Source organism: Pseudophryne corroboree, chromosome 3, assembly GCF_028390025.1.
Source record: "Pseudophryne corroboree isolate aPseCor3 chromosome 3, aPseCor3.hap2, whole genome shotgun sequence".
NCBI lineage: Eukaryota > Metazoa > Chordata > Amphibia > Anura > Myobatrachidae > Pseudophryne > Pseudophryne corroboree.
Window position 1 is genome coordinate 100,148,903 of NC_086446.1, and position 18,153 is coordinate 100,167,055.

Below are 18,153 nucleotides of genomic sequence, written 5' to 3' on the forward strand. Positions count from 1 at the left end.
CCCATTTTCATTGGCCACACTAATTTTTGGCAGGCGCGCCTACACACAGTACCGCTAAGACATTTTTTCTACTTGCACCACTGGTGAGAAGGGGGTCATAATTTGTATAAATGGCACTTCTGAGGGCATTATATATAATCGGCGCTACTACAGGGGCTATTATGTGTATAACTGGCGCTACTACAGGGGCTATTATGTGTATAACTGGTGCTACCACAGGGTCTATTATGTGTATAACTGGCACTAACACAGGGGACATTATGTGTATAAACAGCACTACTATGCGCAGGGTAATGTGAATAAGATTGTGCTATTGTGTGGCGTAATTTGAAATGGGTATACTATTGTGTGGTCACGCCCCTTCCTTGTGAGACCACACCCCTTTTTGCTGCACACTGTCCCTTTGTAAAATATGGGAGGGCGCAAACACCCTAGCACCGGCCCTTGGGACAGGATTCGCTTCTGTTTGTCCACATATTTTATGATTGGCAGCCACAAGCACTGGTTTTGCCTATTACATTGACCAATAATAATTTGAAGTGGTCCTGTACCACCAACCAAAGGCACCCCTGCAAGTGCCTCGAGGCACCACAGGATGTCATGGCACCTAGTTTGGGAACCACAGCTGTAGGCTGTAGAATCAGACTAGCTGGGGGTGGGGGCTTATCCTGTAAGCTGTAGAACCAGACTAAATGGGGTGGCTGAAGAACCACACTAGCTGGAGGTGGGGTCTATCCTGTAGGCTGTAAAACCAGGCTATTCTGTAGAACCAGTCTAGCTGGGGGTGGAGGCTATCCTGTAGAGCCAGACTAGATGGTGATGGGAGCTATCCTGTAGGCTGTAGAGCCAGACTAGATGGTGGTGGGGGCTATCCTGTAGGCTGTAGAACCACACTAGCTGATGGTGTACGTTATCCTGTAGAGCCAGACTAGCTCGGGGTGAAGTCTATCCTATAGGCTGTAAAACCAGACCAGCTGTTGGTAGGGGCTATCCTGTAGAACCAGTCTAGCTGGGGGTTGGGTCTATCCTGTAGAGCCAGACTAGAAGGTGGTGGGGGCTATCCTGTACAGCCAGACTAGATGGTGGTGGGGGCTATCCTGTAGGCTGTAGAAGGACACTAGCTGATGGTGGGGCCTATCCTATAGGCTGTAGAACCAGACTAGCTGTTGGTAGGGGCTATCCTGTAGAACCAGTCTAGCGGGGGGTGGGGGCTATCCTGTAGAGCTAGACTAGACGGTGGTGGAGGCTATCCTGTAGGCTGTAAAACACAGACTAGCTGTTGGCAGGGGCTATCCTGTAGAACCAGTCTAGATGGGGGTGCCGGCTATTCTGTAGGCTGTAGATCCAGACTAAATGGTGGTGGGGACTATCCTGTAGGCTGTAAAACCAGACTAGCTGTTGGTAGGGGCTATCCTGTACAACCAGTCTAGATGGGAGTGTGGGCTATCCTGTAGGCTGTAGAGCCACGCTAGCTGATGGTGGGGGCTATCCTGTAGGCTGTAGAGCCAGACTAGCTGGGGGTGGGGGCTATCCTGTAGGCTGTAAAACCAGACTAGCTGTTGGTAGGGGCTATCCTGTACAACCAGTCTAGATGGGAGTGTGGGCTATCCTGTAGGCTGTAGAGCCACGCTAGCTGATGGTGGGGGCTATCCTGTAGGCTGTAGAGCCAGACTAGCTGGGGGTGGGGGCTATCCTGTAGGCTGTAATACCAGACTAGCTGTTGGCAGGTGGTATCTTGTAGAACCAGTCTAGATGGGGGTGCGGGCTATCCTGTAGGCTGTAGAGCCAGACTAGATGGTGGTGGGGACTATTCTGTAGGCTGTAAAACCAGACTAGCTGTTGGTAGGGGCTATCCTGTAGAACCAGCCTAGCTGGGAGTATGGGCTGCCTAGCTGGGAGTATGGGCTATCCTGTAGGCTGTAGAGCCTGACTAGATGGTGGTAGGGGCTATCCTGTAGAACCAGCCTAGCTGGGAGTATGGGCTATCCTGTAGGCTGTAGAGCCTGACTAGATGGTGGTAGGGGCTATCCTGTAGGCTGTAGAACCACACTAGGTGGGGGCTATCCCGTAGGCTGTAGAACCAGACTAGCTGTGGATTGGGCTATCCCGTAGGCCAGGCATTCCCAACCTCGGTCCTCAAGGCACTCCAACAGTGCAGATTTTGGAGATGTCCAGGATTCAGCACAGATGGTAAATCAAAATATCTGACGTACTAATTAAGTCACCTGTGCTCAAGCATGGCTATCACTAAAGCCTGGACTGTTAATGTGCCCTGACCAAGGTTGGGAAAGCCTGCCGTAGGCTGTAGAGGTAGACTAGCTGGTGGTGTGAGCTATCCTGTAGGCTGTAGAACCAGGCTAGGTGGTGGTGGGGGCTATCCTGTAGGTTTTAGAACCAATGACACTCAGTAGCTTGCACATGTTCAGAGTGTTGCAGAGAAGAATCTATAGAGTGAAAGTCTTAGAGCAGGGGAATTGAGGTTTACTGAGAACATACAGATGGTTCAAACAAGATGGCTGCCATTAACAACATACACAAAACATTATATCAGATTACAGAAACTACAAAAGATCCCAGGAAGACTTATTATTGTAAAGCAATCTTTTTGTCATGTGTGGGTTTTCAAATGGCTGCTGAGATAACTTTTTAGCACAAAACTTTTCCCACACTCTGAGCAAGAAAACGTCCTCTTCCCAGTGTGAATCCTCTGGTGTGTCACTAGATACGACCGGCTGGAAAAGTATTTACCACATTCACGGCAAAAGAATGGTTTCTCTCCAGTGTGGGTTCTTCGATGTGCAAGCAGTAGCAGCCTCCGGGCAAAGCACCTCCCACAGTCAGGACATGTGAACGGCTTCTCGCCCGTGTGGGTCCTTATATGAGTGCTGAGATTGGAGTTCTGTGAGAAGGATTTGCCGCACTGCGGGCACACGAAGGGCTTCTCTCCTGTGTGAATCCGCCGATGCGTGGCCAGCTTAGAATTGCTGGAAAAGAATTTACCACAATCTGAACAAAAGAGTGGATTCTCTCCAGAGTGAATCCCCATGTGCGCAACTAGTTTGGCCCTGCTCTTAAAATGTTTCCCACATTTAGGACACAAGATTGTTTTGTGCACCTTGCGACTTTTGTCAGGCCTTAAAGCACATGCCTTTCTGTGACACGTTGTACACCTACTGTCTGCATCTTGGACGGTGTTCGACGTGGGAGTAAATGGTTCACCACAGTCCGTACAGATGTATCGAGTCCGTGTATAACCTGAGGGTGTATTCATGTCAGTGTCTGTGATCTTTCCTCCCTCACACAACACTCCTGCCTCTGTGATGTCAGGAGATGCGGACTGTATACGAGCTGTGAGTGCATAAGCGTTCCTGTCTGTGATCTTTCCTTCCTCACACATCACTCCTGCCTCTGTGATGTCAGGAGATGCAGGCTGCATACGGCCTGTGGGTGTATAAGCGTCCCGGTCTGCGAGATTCCCTTCCTCACATGAGACCAATTCTGCAGTACCATTCCGCCTCTTCTTTATTATCAGCTTGCCAGCAGTGCAGACTTTGCTCTCCTGGTTATTTCCAACATCTGGTGTAGGACAGGTGCTGAAAAATATGTCAGGAGGATTTTCTAGACATTTTTCTGTTGAGAAGAATATATTTGGAATTAGACCATTACAATTAGGTAATTGTAAAAATATATATTAAGCTGGGAATTATATCATGTTTTTTGAGGTATATCTACTATCCATAAGTACCGCCGTGGCCAAAAGTTTTGAGACACAAGTATTGTTTTTCACAAATTTTGCTGCTTCAGTGTTTTTAGACCTTTGTGTCAGATGTTACTAAGGTATGCTGAAGTAAAATTACAAGCATTTTTTTTCAAACCCTCTGCAATTCGCCCTGGCATGCTGTCAATCAACTTCTGGGCCACATACTGACTGACGGCCGCCCATTCTTGCCTAATCAGTGCTTGGAGTTTGTCAGAATTTGTGTTTTTTTGTTTGTCCAACTGCCTCGAGGACTGATCACAAGTTCTCAATGGGATTAAGGTCTGAGAAGATTCCTGGCCATGGACCGAAAATTTCGATGATTTGTTTCCCGAGCCACTAAGTTATCACTTTTGCCCTATGGCACATTAACTGTAATTCTGGCAGCACATTTTGAATGTGACCTCCGCCCCTGCAGCACAATATGGGTTTATGATGATACAACATGGTGCTCTGTAGCTGGAGTTTGAGAAAGACAGACAAAGAAAAGAAAAGACAGACAGACAGACAAAAGAAAGAAAGATCTACAACTCTAATTATTTACCACTTGTGTCCGCAACACCTATAATAAATGCCCCACACGTGAGGGGAGGAGGGGGGGGGGGCTTGGTATACTATTAGCATCTGTAATTTACAGCTGCTAATAGGTTCGCCAGGGGCTATCCAATTGGCCCCTATGCGGCTTGCTACTCCCCTGATGCCGGCACTCATCGGGGATTATGCCCTGAAGCATAATCCCCGATAAGTGGCCACAGAGCAGCGATAACACAAGGGATCTGGAATTTATCCCAGATCACAATTTTTTTTTCCTTTAGATGATAAAAATGGCCTGTAATTGGATACCGCAATAATGACCGTCAATCCATAATCGCGATATTAGTCTTTTTTTATCGCTTCTAATTGGATGCCCCCCCACTGTGTGGAATATGTGAGATTAATCACAGAAGGTTGCTAAATATTACCATACCGGGTGAGCAGAGCAGAAGGTCTTTGTCCGACTGAAGATCATCCACTGAACACAGCCAGTCCTAACCAAAAAAATACAGAGAAACTTACTGAGTAATCAGAAAATACAATTAGAAAGAAGAAAAATAAGATTTTACTCACCGGTAAATCTATTTCTCGTAGTCCGTAGTGGATGCTGGGACTCCGTAAGGACTATGGGGATTAGCGGCTCCGCAGGAGACTGGGCACAACTAAAGAAAGCTTTAGGACTACCTGGTGTGCACTGGCTCCTCCCACCAAGACCCTCCTCCAGACCTTAGTTAGGATACCGTGCCCGGAAGAGCTGACACAAATAGGAAGGATTTTGAATCCCGGGTAAGACTCATACCAGCCACACCAATCACACCGTATAACTCGTGATACTATACCCAGTTAACAGTATGAAATATAACTGAGCCTCTCAACAGATGGCTCAACAATAACCCTTTAGTTAGGCAATAACTATAAACAAGTATTGCAGACAATCCGCACTTGGGATGGGCGCCCAGCATCCACTACGGACTACGAGAAATAGATTTACCGGTGAGTAAAATCTTATTTTCTCTGACGTCCTAAGTGGATGCTGGGACTCCGTAAGGACTATGGGGATTATACCAAAGCTCCCAAACGGGCGGGAGAGTGCGGATGACTCTGCAGCACCGAATGAGCAAACTCTAGGTCCTCCTCAGCCAGGGTATCAAACTTGTAGACTGTTGCAAAAATGTTTGAACCCGACCAAGTAACAGCTCGGCAAAGTTGTAAAGCCGAGACCCCTCGGGCAGCCGCCCAAGAAGAGCCCACTTTCCTCGTGGAATGGGCTTTTACAGATTTAGGGTGCGGCAGTCCAGCCGCAGCATGTGCAAGTTGAATCGTGCTACAGATCCAGCGAGCAATAGTCTGCTTAGAAGCAGGAGCACCCAGCTTGTTGGGTGCATACAGGATAAATAGCGAGTCAGTTTTCCTGACTCCAGCCGTCCTGGAAACATATACTTTTCAGGGCCCTGACTACGTCCAGTAACTTGGAATCCTCCAAGTCCCAAGTAGCCGCAGGCACCACAATAGGTTGGTTCACATGAAAAACTGATACCACCTTAGGAAGGAATTGGGAACGAGTCCTCAATTCCGCCTTATCCATATAAAATACAGATAAGGGCTTTTGTATGACAAAGCCGCCAATTCTGATACACGCCTGGCCGACGCCACGGCCCACAGCATGACCACTTTCCACGTGAGGTATTGTAGCTCCACGGATTTAAGTGGCTCAACCCAATGCGACTTCAGGAAATCCAACACCACGTTGAGATCCCACGGTGCCACTTGAGGCACAAACGGGGGCTGACTATGCAGCACTCCCTTAACAAAAGTCCGAACTTCAGGCAGTGAAGCCAGTTCTATTTTGGAAGAAAATCGATAGAGCCGAAATCTGGACCTTCATGGAACCCAATTTTAGGCCCATAGTCACCTCTGACTGTAGGAAGTGCAGAAATCGACCTAGCTGAAATTTCTCCTTTGGGGCCTTCCTGGCCTCACAGCACGCATCATATTTCCACCATATGCGGTGATAATGGTTTGCGTTCACTTCTTTCCTAGCTTTAAATAGCGTAGGGATAACTTCCTCCAGAATGCCCTTTTCCTTCAGGATCCGGCGTTCAACCGCCATGCCGTCAAACGCAGCCGCGGTACGTCTTGGAACAGACAGGCCCCCTGCTGCAGCAGGTCCTGTCTGAGCGGCAGAGGCCATGGGTCCTCTGAGATCATTTCTTTGAGTTCTGGTTACCAAGCTCTTCTTGGCCAACCCGGAACAATGAGTATAGTTCTTACTCCTCTCCTTCTTATTATTCTCATTACCCTGGGTAAGAGAGGCAGAGAATGGAACACATACACCGACTGGTAAACCCACGGTGTTACCAGAGCGTCCACAGCTATCGCCTGAGGGTCCCTTGACCTGGCGCAATATCTTTGTAGCTTTTTGTTGAGGCGGGACGCCATCATGTCCACCTGTGGCCTTTCCCAACGGTGTACAATAATTTGGAAAACTTCTGGATGAAGTCCCCACTCTCCCGGGTGGAGGTCATGTCTTCTGAGAAAGTCTGCTTCTCAGTTGTCCACTCCGGGAATGAACACTACTGACAGTGCTAACACATGATTTTCCGCCCATCGGAGAATCCTTGTGGCTTCTGCCATCGCCATCCTGCTTCTTGTGCCGCCCTGACGGTTTACATGAGCGACCGCCGTGATGTTGTCTGACTGGATCAGCACCGGCCGGTGTTGAAGCAGGGGTCTAGCCTGACTTAGGGCATTGTAAATGGCCCTTAGTTCCAGAATATTTATGTGTAGGGAAGTCTCCTGACTTTTCCATAGCCTTGGAAGTTTCTTCCCTGTGTGACTGCCCCCCAGCCTCGAAGGCTGGCATCCGTGGTCACCAGGACCCAGTCCTGTATGCCGAATCTGCGGCCCCCTAGAAGATGAGCACTCTGCAGCCACCACAACACCAACACCCTGGCCCTTAGAGACAGGGTTATCCGCCGATGCATCTGAAGATGCGACCCGGACCACTTGTCCAACAGATCCCACTGGAAAATCCTTGCATGGGACCTGGCGAATGGAATTTCTTCGCAAGAAGCTACCATCCTTCCCAGGGCTCACGTGCATTGATGCACCGACACCTGTATACGTATTAGGAGGTCTCCGTCTAGAGACGCCAACTCCTTGGACTTCTCCTCCGGGAGAAACCCTTTTTATCCTGTTCTGTGTCCAGAACCATACCCAGGAACAGTAGACGCGTCGTAGGAACCAGCTGCGACTTTGGAATATTCAGAATCCAGCCGTGCTGTTGTAGCACTTCCCGAGATAGTGCTACTCCGCCGAACAACTGCTCCCTGGACCTCGCCTTTATAAGGAGATCGTCCAAGTACGGGATAATTATTTCGGCCATTACCTTGGTAAATACCTCGGTGCCGGGGACAGACCAGCGGCAACGTCTGGAATTGGTAATGACAATCCTGTACCACAATTTTGAGGTACTCCTGGTGAAGAGGGTAAATAGGGACATGCAGGTAAGCATCCTTGATGTCCAGTGATCCCATGAAATTCTCCAGGCTTGCAATAATCGCCCTGAGCGATTCCATTTTGAACTTGAACCTTCGTATATAAGTGTTCAAGGCTTTCAATTTTAGAATGGGTCTCACCGAACCGTCTGGTTTCGGTACCACAACATTTTGGAATAGTAACCCCGGCCTTGTTGAAGGAGGGGTACCTTGATTTCACCTGCTGGAAGTACAGCTTGTGAATTGCCGCCAGTACTACCTTTCTCCGAGGGCAGCAGGCAAAGCTGATGTGAGGTAACGGCGAGGGGGAGTCGCCTCGAACTCCAGCCTGTATCCCTGTGATACTATTTGCAGAACCTAGGGATCCACCTGTGGGTAAGCCCACTGGTCCCTGAAGTTCCCGAGACGCGCCCCTACCGCACCTGTCTCCACCTGTGGAGCCCCAACGTCATGCGGTGGACTCAGAGGAAGCGGGGGAAGATTTTTGATCCTGGGAACTGGCTGCTGGTGCAGCTTTTTCCTTCTTCCCTTGTCTCTGTGCAGAAAGGAAGCGCCTTTGACCCGCTTGCTTTTCTGAAGCCGAAAGGACTGTACATGAAAATACAGTGCTTTCTTAGGCTGTGAGGAAACCTGAGGTAAAATTATTTCTTCCCAGCTGTTGCTGTGGATACGAGGTCCCAGAGACCATCCCCAAACAATTCCTCACCCTTATAAGGCAGAATCTCCATGTGCCTTTTATAGGCAGCATCACCTGTCCACTGCCGGGTTTCTAATACCCTCCTGGCAGAATGGACATTGCATTAATTCTGGATGCCAGCCGGCAAATATCCCTCTGTGCATCCTTTATATCTAAGACGACGTCTTTAATATGCTCTATGTTAGCAAACTATTATCCCTGTCTTAAGAGTATTAATATTATCTGACTGGGTATCAGACCACGCTGCCGCAGCACTATTTATGCTGAGGCAATTGCAGGTCTCAGTATATAACCTGAGTGTGTATATACAGACTTCAGGATAGCCTCCTGCTTTTTATCAGCAGGCTCCTTCAAGGTGGCCGTATCCTAAGACGGCAGTGCCAACATTTTTGACAAACGTGTGAGCGCCTTATCCACCCTAAGGGATATCTCCCAACGTGACCTATCCTCTGGCGGGAAAGGGTACTCCATCAGTAACTTTTTAGAAATTACCAGTTTCTTATCGGGGGAACCCACGCTACTTTACACACTTCATTCATTCATCTGATGGGGGAACAAAACACTGGCTGCTTTTTCTCCCCAAAAATAAAACCCCTTTTATGTGGTACTTGGGTTCATGTCAGAAATGCGTAACACATTTTTCATTGCCGAGATCATGTAACGGATGTTCCTAGTGGATTGTGTATATGTCTCAACCTCGTCGACACTGGAGTCAGACTCCGTGTCGACATCTGTGTCTGCCATCTGAGGTAACGGGCGCTTTTTTGAGCCCCTGATGGCCTTTGAGACGCCTGGGCAGGCGCGGGCTGAGAAGCCGGCTGTCCCACAGCTGTTTTACGTCATCCAGCCTTCTATGTAAGGAGTTGACATTGTCGGTTAATACCTTCCACCTATCCATCCACTCGGTTGTCGGCCCCACAGGGGGCGACATCCCATTTATCGGCCTCTGCTCCACCTCCACGTAACCTTCCTCATCCCACATGTCGACACAGCCGTACCGACACACAGCACACACACAGGGAATGCTCTGACTGAGGACAGGACCCCACAAAGTCCTTTGGGGAGACAGAGAGAGAGTATGCCAGCACACACCAGAGCGCTATATAATGCAGGGATTAACACTATAACTGAGTGATTTTTCCCCCAATAGCTGCTTGTATAAACAATATTGCGCCTAAATTTAGTGCCCCCCCCCCTCTCTTTTTAACCCTTTGAGCCTGAAAACTACAGGGGAGAGCCTGGGGAGCTGTCTTCCAGCTGCACTGTGAAGAGAAAATGGCGCCAGTGTGCTGAGGGAGATAGCTCCGCCCCTTTTTCGCGGACTTTTCTCCCGCTTTTTTATGGATTCTGGCAGGGGTATTTATCACATATATAGCCTCTGGGGCTATATATTGTGATGATTTTGCCAGGCAAGGTGTTTATATTGCTGCTCAGGGCGCCCCCAGCGCCCTGCACCCATCAGTGACCGGAGTGTGAGGTGTGCATGAGGAGCAATGGCGCACAGCTGCAGTGCTGTGCGCTACCTTGGTGAAGACTGAAGTCTTCTGCCGCCGATTTTCCGGAACACTTCTTGCTTCTGGCTCTGTAAGGGGGCCGGCGGCGCGGCTCCGGGACCGAACATCAATGGCCGGTTCCATGCGGTCGATCCCTCTGGAGCTAATGGTGTCCAGTAGCCTAAGAAGCCCAAGCTACCACCAGTTAGGTAGGTTCGCTTCTTCTCCCCTTAGTCCCTCGCTGCAGTGAGTCTGTTGCCAGCAGATCTCACTGTAAAATAAAAAACCTAAAATATACTTTCTTTCTAGGAGCTCAGGAGAGCTCCTAGTGTGCATCCAGCTCAGCCGGGCACAAGAATCTAACTGGAGGAGGGTCTTGGTGGGAGGAGCCAGTGCACACCAGGTAGTCCTAAAGCTTTCTTTAGTTGTGCCCAGTCTCCTGCGGAGCCGCTAATCCCCATAGTCCTTACGGAGTCCCAGCATCCACTTAGGACGTCAGAGAAAGTAACATGCTACAGGTCAGACCGCTCAGTGATGCCACGCATTTCATCTACACGAGTCAGGGCGCTCAGTGATGCCACGCATTTCATTTACGCATGAGTCAGACCGCTCAGTGATGCCACACATTTACGCATGAGTCAGACCGCTCAGTGATGCCACACATTTCATTTACGCATGAGTCAGACCGCTCAGTGATGCCACGCATTTCATTTACGCATGAGTCAGACCGCTCAGTGATGCCACGCATTTCATTTACGCATGAGTCAGACCGCTCAGTGATGCAACGCATTTCATTTACGCATGAGTCAGGCCGCTCAGTGATGCCACGCATTTCATCTACACGAGTCAGGGCGCTCAGTGATGCCACGCATTTCATTTACGCATGAGTCAGACCGCTCAGTGATGCCACACATTTACGCATGAGTCAGATCGCTCAGTGATGCCACACATTTCATTTACGCATGAGTCAGATCGCTCAGTGATGCCACGCATTTCATTTACGCATGAGTCAGACCGCTCAGTGATGCCACGCATTTCATTTACGCATGAGTCAGGCCGCTCAGTGATGCCACACATTTCATTTACGCACGAGTCAGGCCGCTCAGTGATGCCACGCATTTCATTTACGTATGAATCAGGCCGCTCAGTGATGCCACGCATTTCATTTACGTATGAGTCAAGCCACTCATTAATGCCACGCATCCCATTTACACGAGTCAGGCCGATCAGTGATGCCACGCATCCCATTTACACAAAAAATGGATTTATGAATTGCTAGAACGCCTACCGCAGGGATGGGGAACCTTTGGCCCCACAGCTGTTGTTGAACTATACATACCAGCATGCCTAGCTACCGTTTTGCTATTTGGCCAAGCTAAAACTGTTGCAGCATGCCCTGCCAAATAGCACAACGGTAGCAAGGCATGCTGGGATGTGTAGTTCAACAGCAGCTGGAGGGCCTCAGGTACCCCACCCCTGGCCTACAGCATACATTTACCGTGTTATAAAGGACTATTTTTCATTGTTGTAGGCTGTTTATCGACTGTTTTAAAAGAGCAAATCTGCACTGGTTCAATTTCTGTATCATATCATTTCATATGTATACATTTTCATCTCTTTACTACAGCACTTTATTTATTAAAGCATGTGTATTCTTTGAAGTACTCTACACCACCCTACACTTCTCCTAGGAAACAATATCTACACTCCACGTTGTATTAATGTTTGATACAGAACTCACATGAATCCGATTTTATTTTTACTTATCAGTACAAGATTTGGGGATACGCATTTTCTCCTGCCATTCACGTTTAATTCTGCAGGTTTTTATCTTTGCAGTTGTATTTTGGGTCCTAAGGTAGCGAATTTGCACAGGGTTGTATACCAAGCAAAGTCCAGGCTAAATTTCTCCTTAAAATATCGGGAGTCATACACTTGGCCACCCTGCTGTACCCGACAGGCATAACCCGCCATGCCAGTAGGGTGAGAAACGAACAACAAATAACCAAACAACATGACTTTGGCCATGATGTGTGACGATGGTGACACCAACTAAATCCAGCCAGAAAATCAACAATTGAAAAACGTAAAATATAAAATGCATAGTAAAACATTCAAAAATGTAGTGCACATAGAGAGACCATCACGTAACAATATGGGAATTAGCTTGGTGTCTGACCCTACGTTGTGCCACTGCAGTGGTATTTGTTGTGTATAGTTTTTAGAGAAGTTGCACGTTTCACATTTACTAAGGACTGATCAATGATGATCTAAAGCAGTGGTTCTCAGTCTCGGTCCTCAAGTACCCCCAACAGTTCCTGTTTTCCAGGTCACCTAGCAGTTGAACAGGTGTATTCATTACTCACTGACACATTATAAAAGACACACAGGTGGAGCAAATCATTTCACTTGCAATCCTGTGAGGAGACCTGGAAAACATGAACTGTTGGGGATACTTGAGGACCGCGGTTGAGAACCACTGCTATAAACCAAACACATTAAAACTGGAGAGACCCTTGTGCTCACCTCTCCCGTCAGCAGGTGAATGATCTTGGTGGTGAGTTCTAGAATCCTCTGGTCACTGTCTCTCTTATGTATCGGTGAGAGAGGTGGAGGCTCCATGTTGGGGCTCTGGGACCCGCTCCCTCCTCCTGACACATGTGGGCTGCTGCTGGGGGTCACATGCTCTCTGGGCCTCTTTACCACTATGTATTCCTAAAAATTGAGAACCATACATCTGTTAAAAAGAATACTGCACTTGGAGTATAGATGATTCGAGCTAGAGCGCCCCAGCTTCTCCACATACAGAAACGTTCTAACACACCTGGCGTCAATACGCCATGTGGCCACTCTAAGAGGTGTAGCATTCTTTGTTTTAAATTATGGTTCTTATTTGCATGGCAGATGCAGTGAAACACCACTCACAGTGTACTACAGACGCTGGGCTGCGACTGTAACTGCACAGGAATTAGTTTTAAACACGTAGAAAGTCGCAGATTAAGTACAACGAAACTTCACTTCTGATGAAACCACCTCTTTGAGAAACAGGTCAAGCACAGCCCGCTTTGGGTGACTTCTACAGCAGCTGTGTCAGCCTCTACACCTCCACAGGAAATGCACCATACGAGACCGCCACGCTGCCCGACAGCTACCAGCGCCGGATGGAACAATGCAGCGGCGCAAAAGCCATACACTGCTCAGGAGTTACGGGGACAGGCAGACACTTGCTACACTATGGCGGCCAGTGCACAGGACCCAAACGGCAAAAAACTGTGTACATACTAGACTCTTGCTATATATCTGTGGAGAGTGCTTTTTACTGGATAACAGAGGTTCTCAAACGCAGTCCTCAAGGCACCACAATGGTCCAGATTTTAAGTATATCCATGCTTGGCCACAGGTGACTTAATTAGCACGTCAGTCAATTTGATTTAACCATCTGTGCTGAGCCATGGATATACCTAAAACCTGGACCGTTGGGGGTGCCTCGAGGACCGCGTTTGGGAACCACAGAGATAACCTATGACTATTGAACTAATACTAAGAACAATACTCATCTATAGCTGTATGGACGTTCATACTGGATAACTAACAGACCAGATTCTAACACATTATTGTCTTGTAGTCCATAGATGGTTGCATTTTATGAAATCGATAAGCTGGTTTAGATTTAAATGTATTAATGTTCATGCTATAAGGTTTCCATTATATTCTGTGTGACAATTTATGTTAAAAAAAATGTTTTTTCTTTCTAAGAGACTTGTGTTACTAATAAAATATATATTTTTTTTTTCTTTTAAGAGACTTACTATTGTATTGTGTTACTATTAGAAATCGCACATCCATTTATTGGTTTATTTTTTCTGTTTTAAAGGACAGTGCATAACTTCTACTCAATGGGAGCAGCACCTCAATAGTTATAATACAGCGTCTCATGTGACACATACTATACCATTTGTTTATGCCCCCGACCTCACCTGCCTGACGCCTCACGTTTGGCTGCCCTGCTCTTCTGGATTAACCCTTGTGTACATATCCCCCTTCTCCTTATTAATATCTGGGCTCCTCTACATGCAATTCCTCCCTTCATGTGACTACAAGAGAACCTGCTCTAGAACAGAGACTGGAGACATCTCACAAGAATGTTCTATTATGTCATCTTCACACAGATGCTTCCGATTTAGGCAGCTGGTGACTGCCTAGCAGGCTGTGTTGTTGCTGGGGAATATAGGGGGTCATTCTGAGTTGATCGTAGCTAGCACAGCTACGATCATCTTCCCTGACATGCGGGGGGACGCCCAGCACAGGGCTAATCCGCCCCGCATGTCAGTCCGCCCCCCCTCCCCCCGCAGAAGTGCAAAGGCATTGCAAAGCGGCGATGCCTTTGCACTTCAAGAGTAGCTCCCGACCAGCGCAGCTTTAGCGTGCTGGCCGGGAGCTACTCATTACTCCCTGGCCCGCAGCAGCTGCGTGTGATGTCACACAGCCGCTGCGGCCCGCCCCCCATTCGGTCCGGCCACACCTGCGTTGGCCGGACCGCACCCACGAAACGGCGGCCAAACGCCGCCGTTCCGCCCCCTCCCGTCCAGCGATCACCTCTACCTGTAAATCAGGCAGAGGTGATCGCATCCCTGCTACGGCCTTCAGCCGTCTGGCATGCGTCGGCGCACTACGGCGCCGGCGCATGCGCAGTAGGGACCCGTTCGCTCTGCTGCGTTAAAATGACCCCCATAATACGCAGCCAGTATACATAGTGTACAAGGGTTTACTGTACTGCTGGACTCGTGGTTTTATTTCGCAGTAAAATAAAAAAAAATCCACGAATCTGAGGAGAGATTGGACCGCAAATTACCATTGCAGTGGGGTGTAAACGCCGGCAATGGAACCGCAGTTCAGTAATTGGATTGAACCCACTGAGTTACAACACAGCAAAATATACACAACACATGTTCAAGCAGGGCATATGTTGCCATAAGTTCTTGTCACTGTGTACTATTATACTCCTCTCACACCGCATATTGCAGGGGCAACTCAGGTCGTATGTCGGAGTGGAAGGGTCAACCCAGGTTGTGTCTCTCAGGTCCTTGACCCTGGTCGCAACCATGATCGAACCGGGGACTGACTTGGGTAGACTGCAGTGTGAAAAGTGCCACACTGGTTACTCTTTCCGGGATTCATTAATGCCTGTGTAACTTTAACCAGGGTTGACCCTAGTCACACCGACACATGACCCTGGTTGCCCATGACAATATCAGTCCTTGCCTTTTTGTGGAATGGTCTGAAACAGGTATCAACCCGACTTGAAACCGTGTTGATGATCCTAGATTGGACCTGGGATTTAGGTGTGAAAGGGGTATTCGTAAACAACTCTGTGTAGTGGATAAAACAGCAGCACTAGTCCAAATAATGTATTAGCGTACATGAATGGTGGTAAACGTAGAACCATCATCCGTTTTGTGTTCTAACCACCAAACACTGCAAAAACCTGTTGGGATGACAGCCCCTAGTACAGCCACTGGTCTCCAAGGAGTCACAGTCATACAGATAACGCAGTCATCAGTAAAATAAGGCGCTATATGTAAAAGATAAACTCCAGTGGATCTTAGTAATAGCCCGATAAAGAAGTCTGATTACCGGTGGGGAATAGAACGTTAGATGTACTAACACACCAGATTATTCATCCAAATGTAAGGGCCATGCTTATTGTAACCTTGTGGCTATATATACAGCCCCGATCTATAGAACCATTGACAGTGGTGTACAGAGGCAGCCTCACCTCTCCAGACGTCAGGTAGACGATCTCCAAGATGAGATTGAGGATCCTCTCAGCCAGCTGGTTTTTCATCATCAAAGAGACCAACGCAATGGGCTCTTGCCCTTGTGGCGAGTCACGGGTTCTGTAGCTACAAATTTCGTTTTTAAACATACCAATGTTAACACGAAGGTCACACGTTCCATGGAATAGTCATTGCTACGCTCAGAAGCGTTCTAAATACAGTAAGTTCAACTCTGTTACTCCAGGAGATGGCAAAACAAGCCCTCTAGTACGTTCTCTGCCAAGTAAAGGCCCCCATCCACTAGTGCGATATGGCCACTTTTGATCCAATTCTGAGCTTTCGGATTGAGGGATCAGATGAAAAGTGTCACATCGCATGTCATTTTTCCTCCGACTCCGATCGGAGGCACGTTCCCGTGCTCCTCGGATCGGAGTCGCAGATCGCAATGGCTGCCACAAGCATTTGTCTGATCCCGCAGCCATGACTGGGATCGCATGCGATACAACGTATGCAAAAGGATGTTTCGTATGCAGTCCAGCCGCCCGGGAGCTGCCGGGTGAGTTGGCGGGGTACCGCATGCGACATTCACATCTGATACCTCACACTAGTGGATGGGGGGCCTTACCCCTTCCAAAGGGGATATAAACCATAATTATTGACGCCATACATGGTAATTAAACTAGTCTTCTGCTCGTCAAGCATCACATCCCGATAATCCAGAGTCTTCTGGCTCACTAGCACTGGGCATAGCGGACACAAAGCCGCAATAAAACATTACTTTCTGAAATACATGTCAGACAGTTCATTTTTATGTATTTAAAGTAATACAGGTTTACAGTTCTGGGTCAGACAGCCACCTATAGGGTGCATACCTATTTATGGGGTCTATTTACTAAGCTTAGGATGCAGATAAAGTGTACGGAGATAAAGCACCAGCCAATCAGGTACTTTATCACCATGCTATTTATCACTCTCCAAGCCTTGATAAATAAGCCTCTTTGTAGTTTTGCAAAAGATGAGGAGGAAAATCCCATACTTATGTCTGCAGCCCACACGTTAAGCACCCACAGTTCTAGCCTTGAAAAAAATAATTGGCAATCAAGGGTAGGCAACTTGCGGGTACCAGCTGTTGTGGAACTATAAGTCCCAGCATGCCTTACCAATCACACGTTGCCTAAGCCTGGTGTAAAACCTACAATAGCAATGCAATGTAAGAGATCTCTGACACACCTGGCCAGCAGCAGCAGGTCCTCCTCATCCAGAGCAATATGTTACTGCTCTGTGTAGTGTTACCTTCCAGGCTGGCGCACAAAGGACGCTGGAACTTGTAGTTTATTCACATATCGGCCGTCTTGAGGTGTGCGTGCTTGGCCTGGGCGAGTTTTACTGCGGAAGAGACAGGAGCAGGATCTCTCCACTTCAAATTAGCAGCTAATAACAACAATAACAAAGACAGAACGACAACATTCACCTGTTTTTGAGCCAACTAATTGAATCGTCTCCAATTACACGCGACGGCCATTTTTACGGAGCCTCAGAGGCTTGATTGACTGCTCCAAAATGGCCGATAGAGTGACAGCCGCCACTGGCACAAATGGTTTTTTTTTTTTTTTCCCCACCTCAGCGATCTTATATAGCAACAGCGCCACCTAGTGTTTTCCAACAACTGCATTTTACGTTCATAATACATAAAATTGACAAGAGTAGCTAAAACGACACAAAATAGACTAATGTAACTTATATTTAATTAATTTATTTTTTTATACGAGAACATTTTATTGAGATGTTTCAAAAATATTTTTTAATTAATTTCTAAAATATATTGTCCTACCATGAATACACACTAAAGAGTAATGTAATTGTTAAAAATGTCCAGTTCCCTTATATTACCGGTTTCCCAACCTTTTCTTATGTTTAAAGAAATTGTTGCATAATGGGGGTCATTCCGAGTTGTTTGCTCGTTATTTTTTTCTCGCAACGGAGCGATTAGTCGCTAATGCGCATGCGCAATGTCCGCAGTGCGACTGCGCCAAGTAAATTTGCTATGCAGTTAGGTATTTTACTCACGGCATTACGAGGTTTTTTCTTCGTTCTGGTGATCGTAATGTGATTGACAGGAAGTGGGTGTTTCTGGGTGGAAACTGGCCGTTTTATGGGAGTGTGTGAAAAAACGCTACCGTTTCTGGGAAAAACACGGGAGTGGCTGGAGAAACGGAGGAGTGTCTGGGCGAGCGCTGGGTGTGTTTGTGACGTCAAACCAGGAACGACAAGCCCTGAACTGATCGCACTGGCAGAGTAAGTCTCGAGCTACTCAGAAACTGCATAGAGAAGTCTTTTCGCAATATTGCGAATCTTTCGTTCGCAATTTTGATAAACTAAGATTCACTCCCAGTAGGCG

General features: G+C 47.7%; 1 protein-coding gene across 4 annotated transcripts; it reads right to left on the reverse strand.

Moving 5' to 3' along the window:
- Positions 1-2,460: 2,460 nt before the first annotated feature.
- LOC135054884 (oocyte zinc finger protein XlCOF7.1-like) lies at positions 2,461-17,340 on the reverse strand. Of its 4 annotated transcripts, none has more exons than XM_063958325.1 (5): positions 17,227-17,340; positions 15,755-15,881; positions 12,505-12,693; positions 4,725-4,785; positions 2,461-3,630 (listed from the first exon to the last, which is right to left on the reverse strand). In XM_063958325.1, the coding sequence occupies exons 2-5, from the start codon at positions 15,824-15,826 to the stop codon at positions 2,609-2,611; spliced, it is 1,344 nt and encodes a 447-aa protein (XP_063814395.1). In that variant the 5' UTR covers positions 15,827-15,881; positions 17,227-17,340; the 3' UTR covers positions 2,461-2,608. The 4 variants fall into 4 exon arrangements, with proteins under 4 accessions (XP_063814395.1, XP_063814396.1, XP_063814394.1 ...); XM_063958326.1 differs by lacking the exon at positions 17,227-17,340 and adding an exon at positions 16,986-17,219 and having other exon boundaries at positions 2,461-3,593; XM_063958324.1 differs by lacking the exon at positions 17,227-17,340 and adding an exon at positions 16,986-17,219.
- Between the last annotated feature and the right edge of the window lie 813 nt (positions 17,341-18,153).

Excerpts from the sequence above, each read along its gene's own strand:
- LOC135054884 (XM_063958325.1), bottom strand. The coding sequence starts at position 15,826 with ATGATGAAAAACCAGCTGGCTGAGAGGATCCTCAATCTCATCTTGGAG. Across the intron at positions 12,694-15,754 it reads TCTACCTGACGTCTGGAGAG|GAATACATAGTGGTAAAGAG; the intron begins GTGAGGCTGCCT and ends CTCAATTTTTAG. Across the intron at positions 3,631-4,724 it reads CCTTCTGCTCTGCTCACCCG|AAAAATGTCTAGAAAATCCT; the intron begins GTATGGTAATAT and ends TCTTCTCAACAG.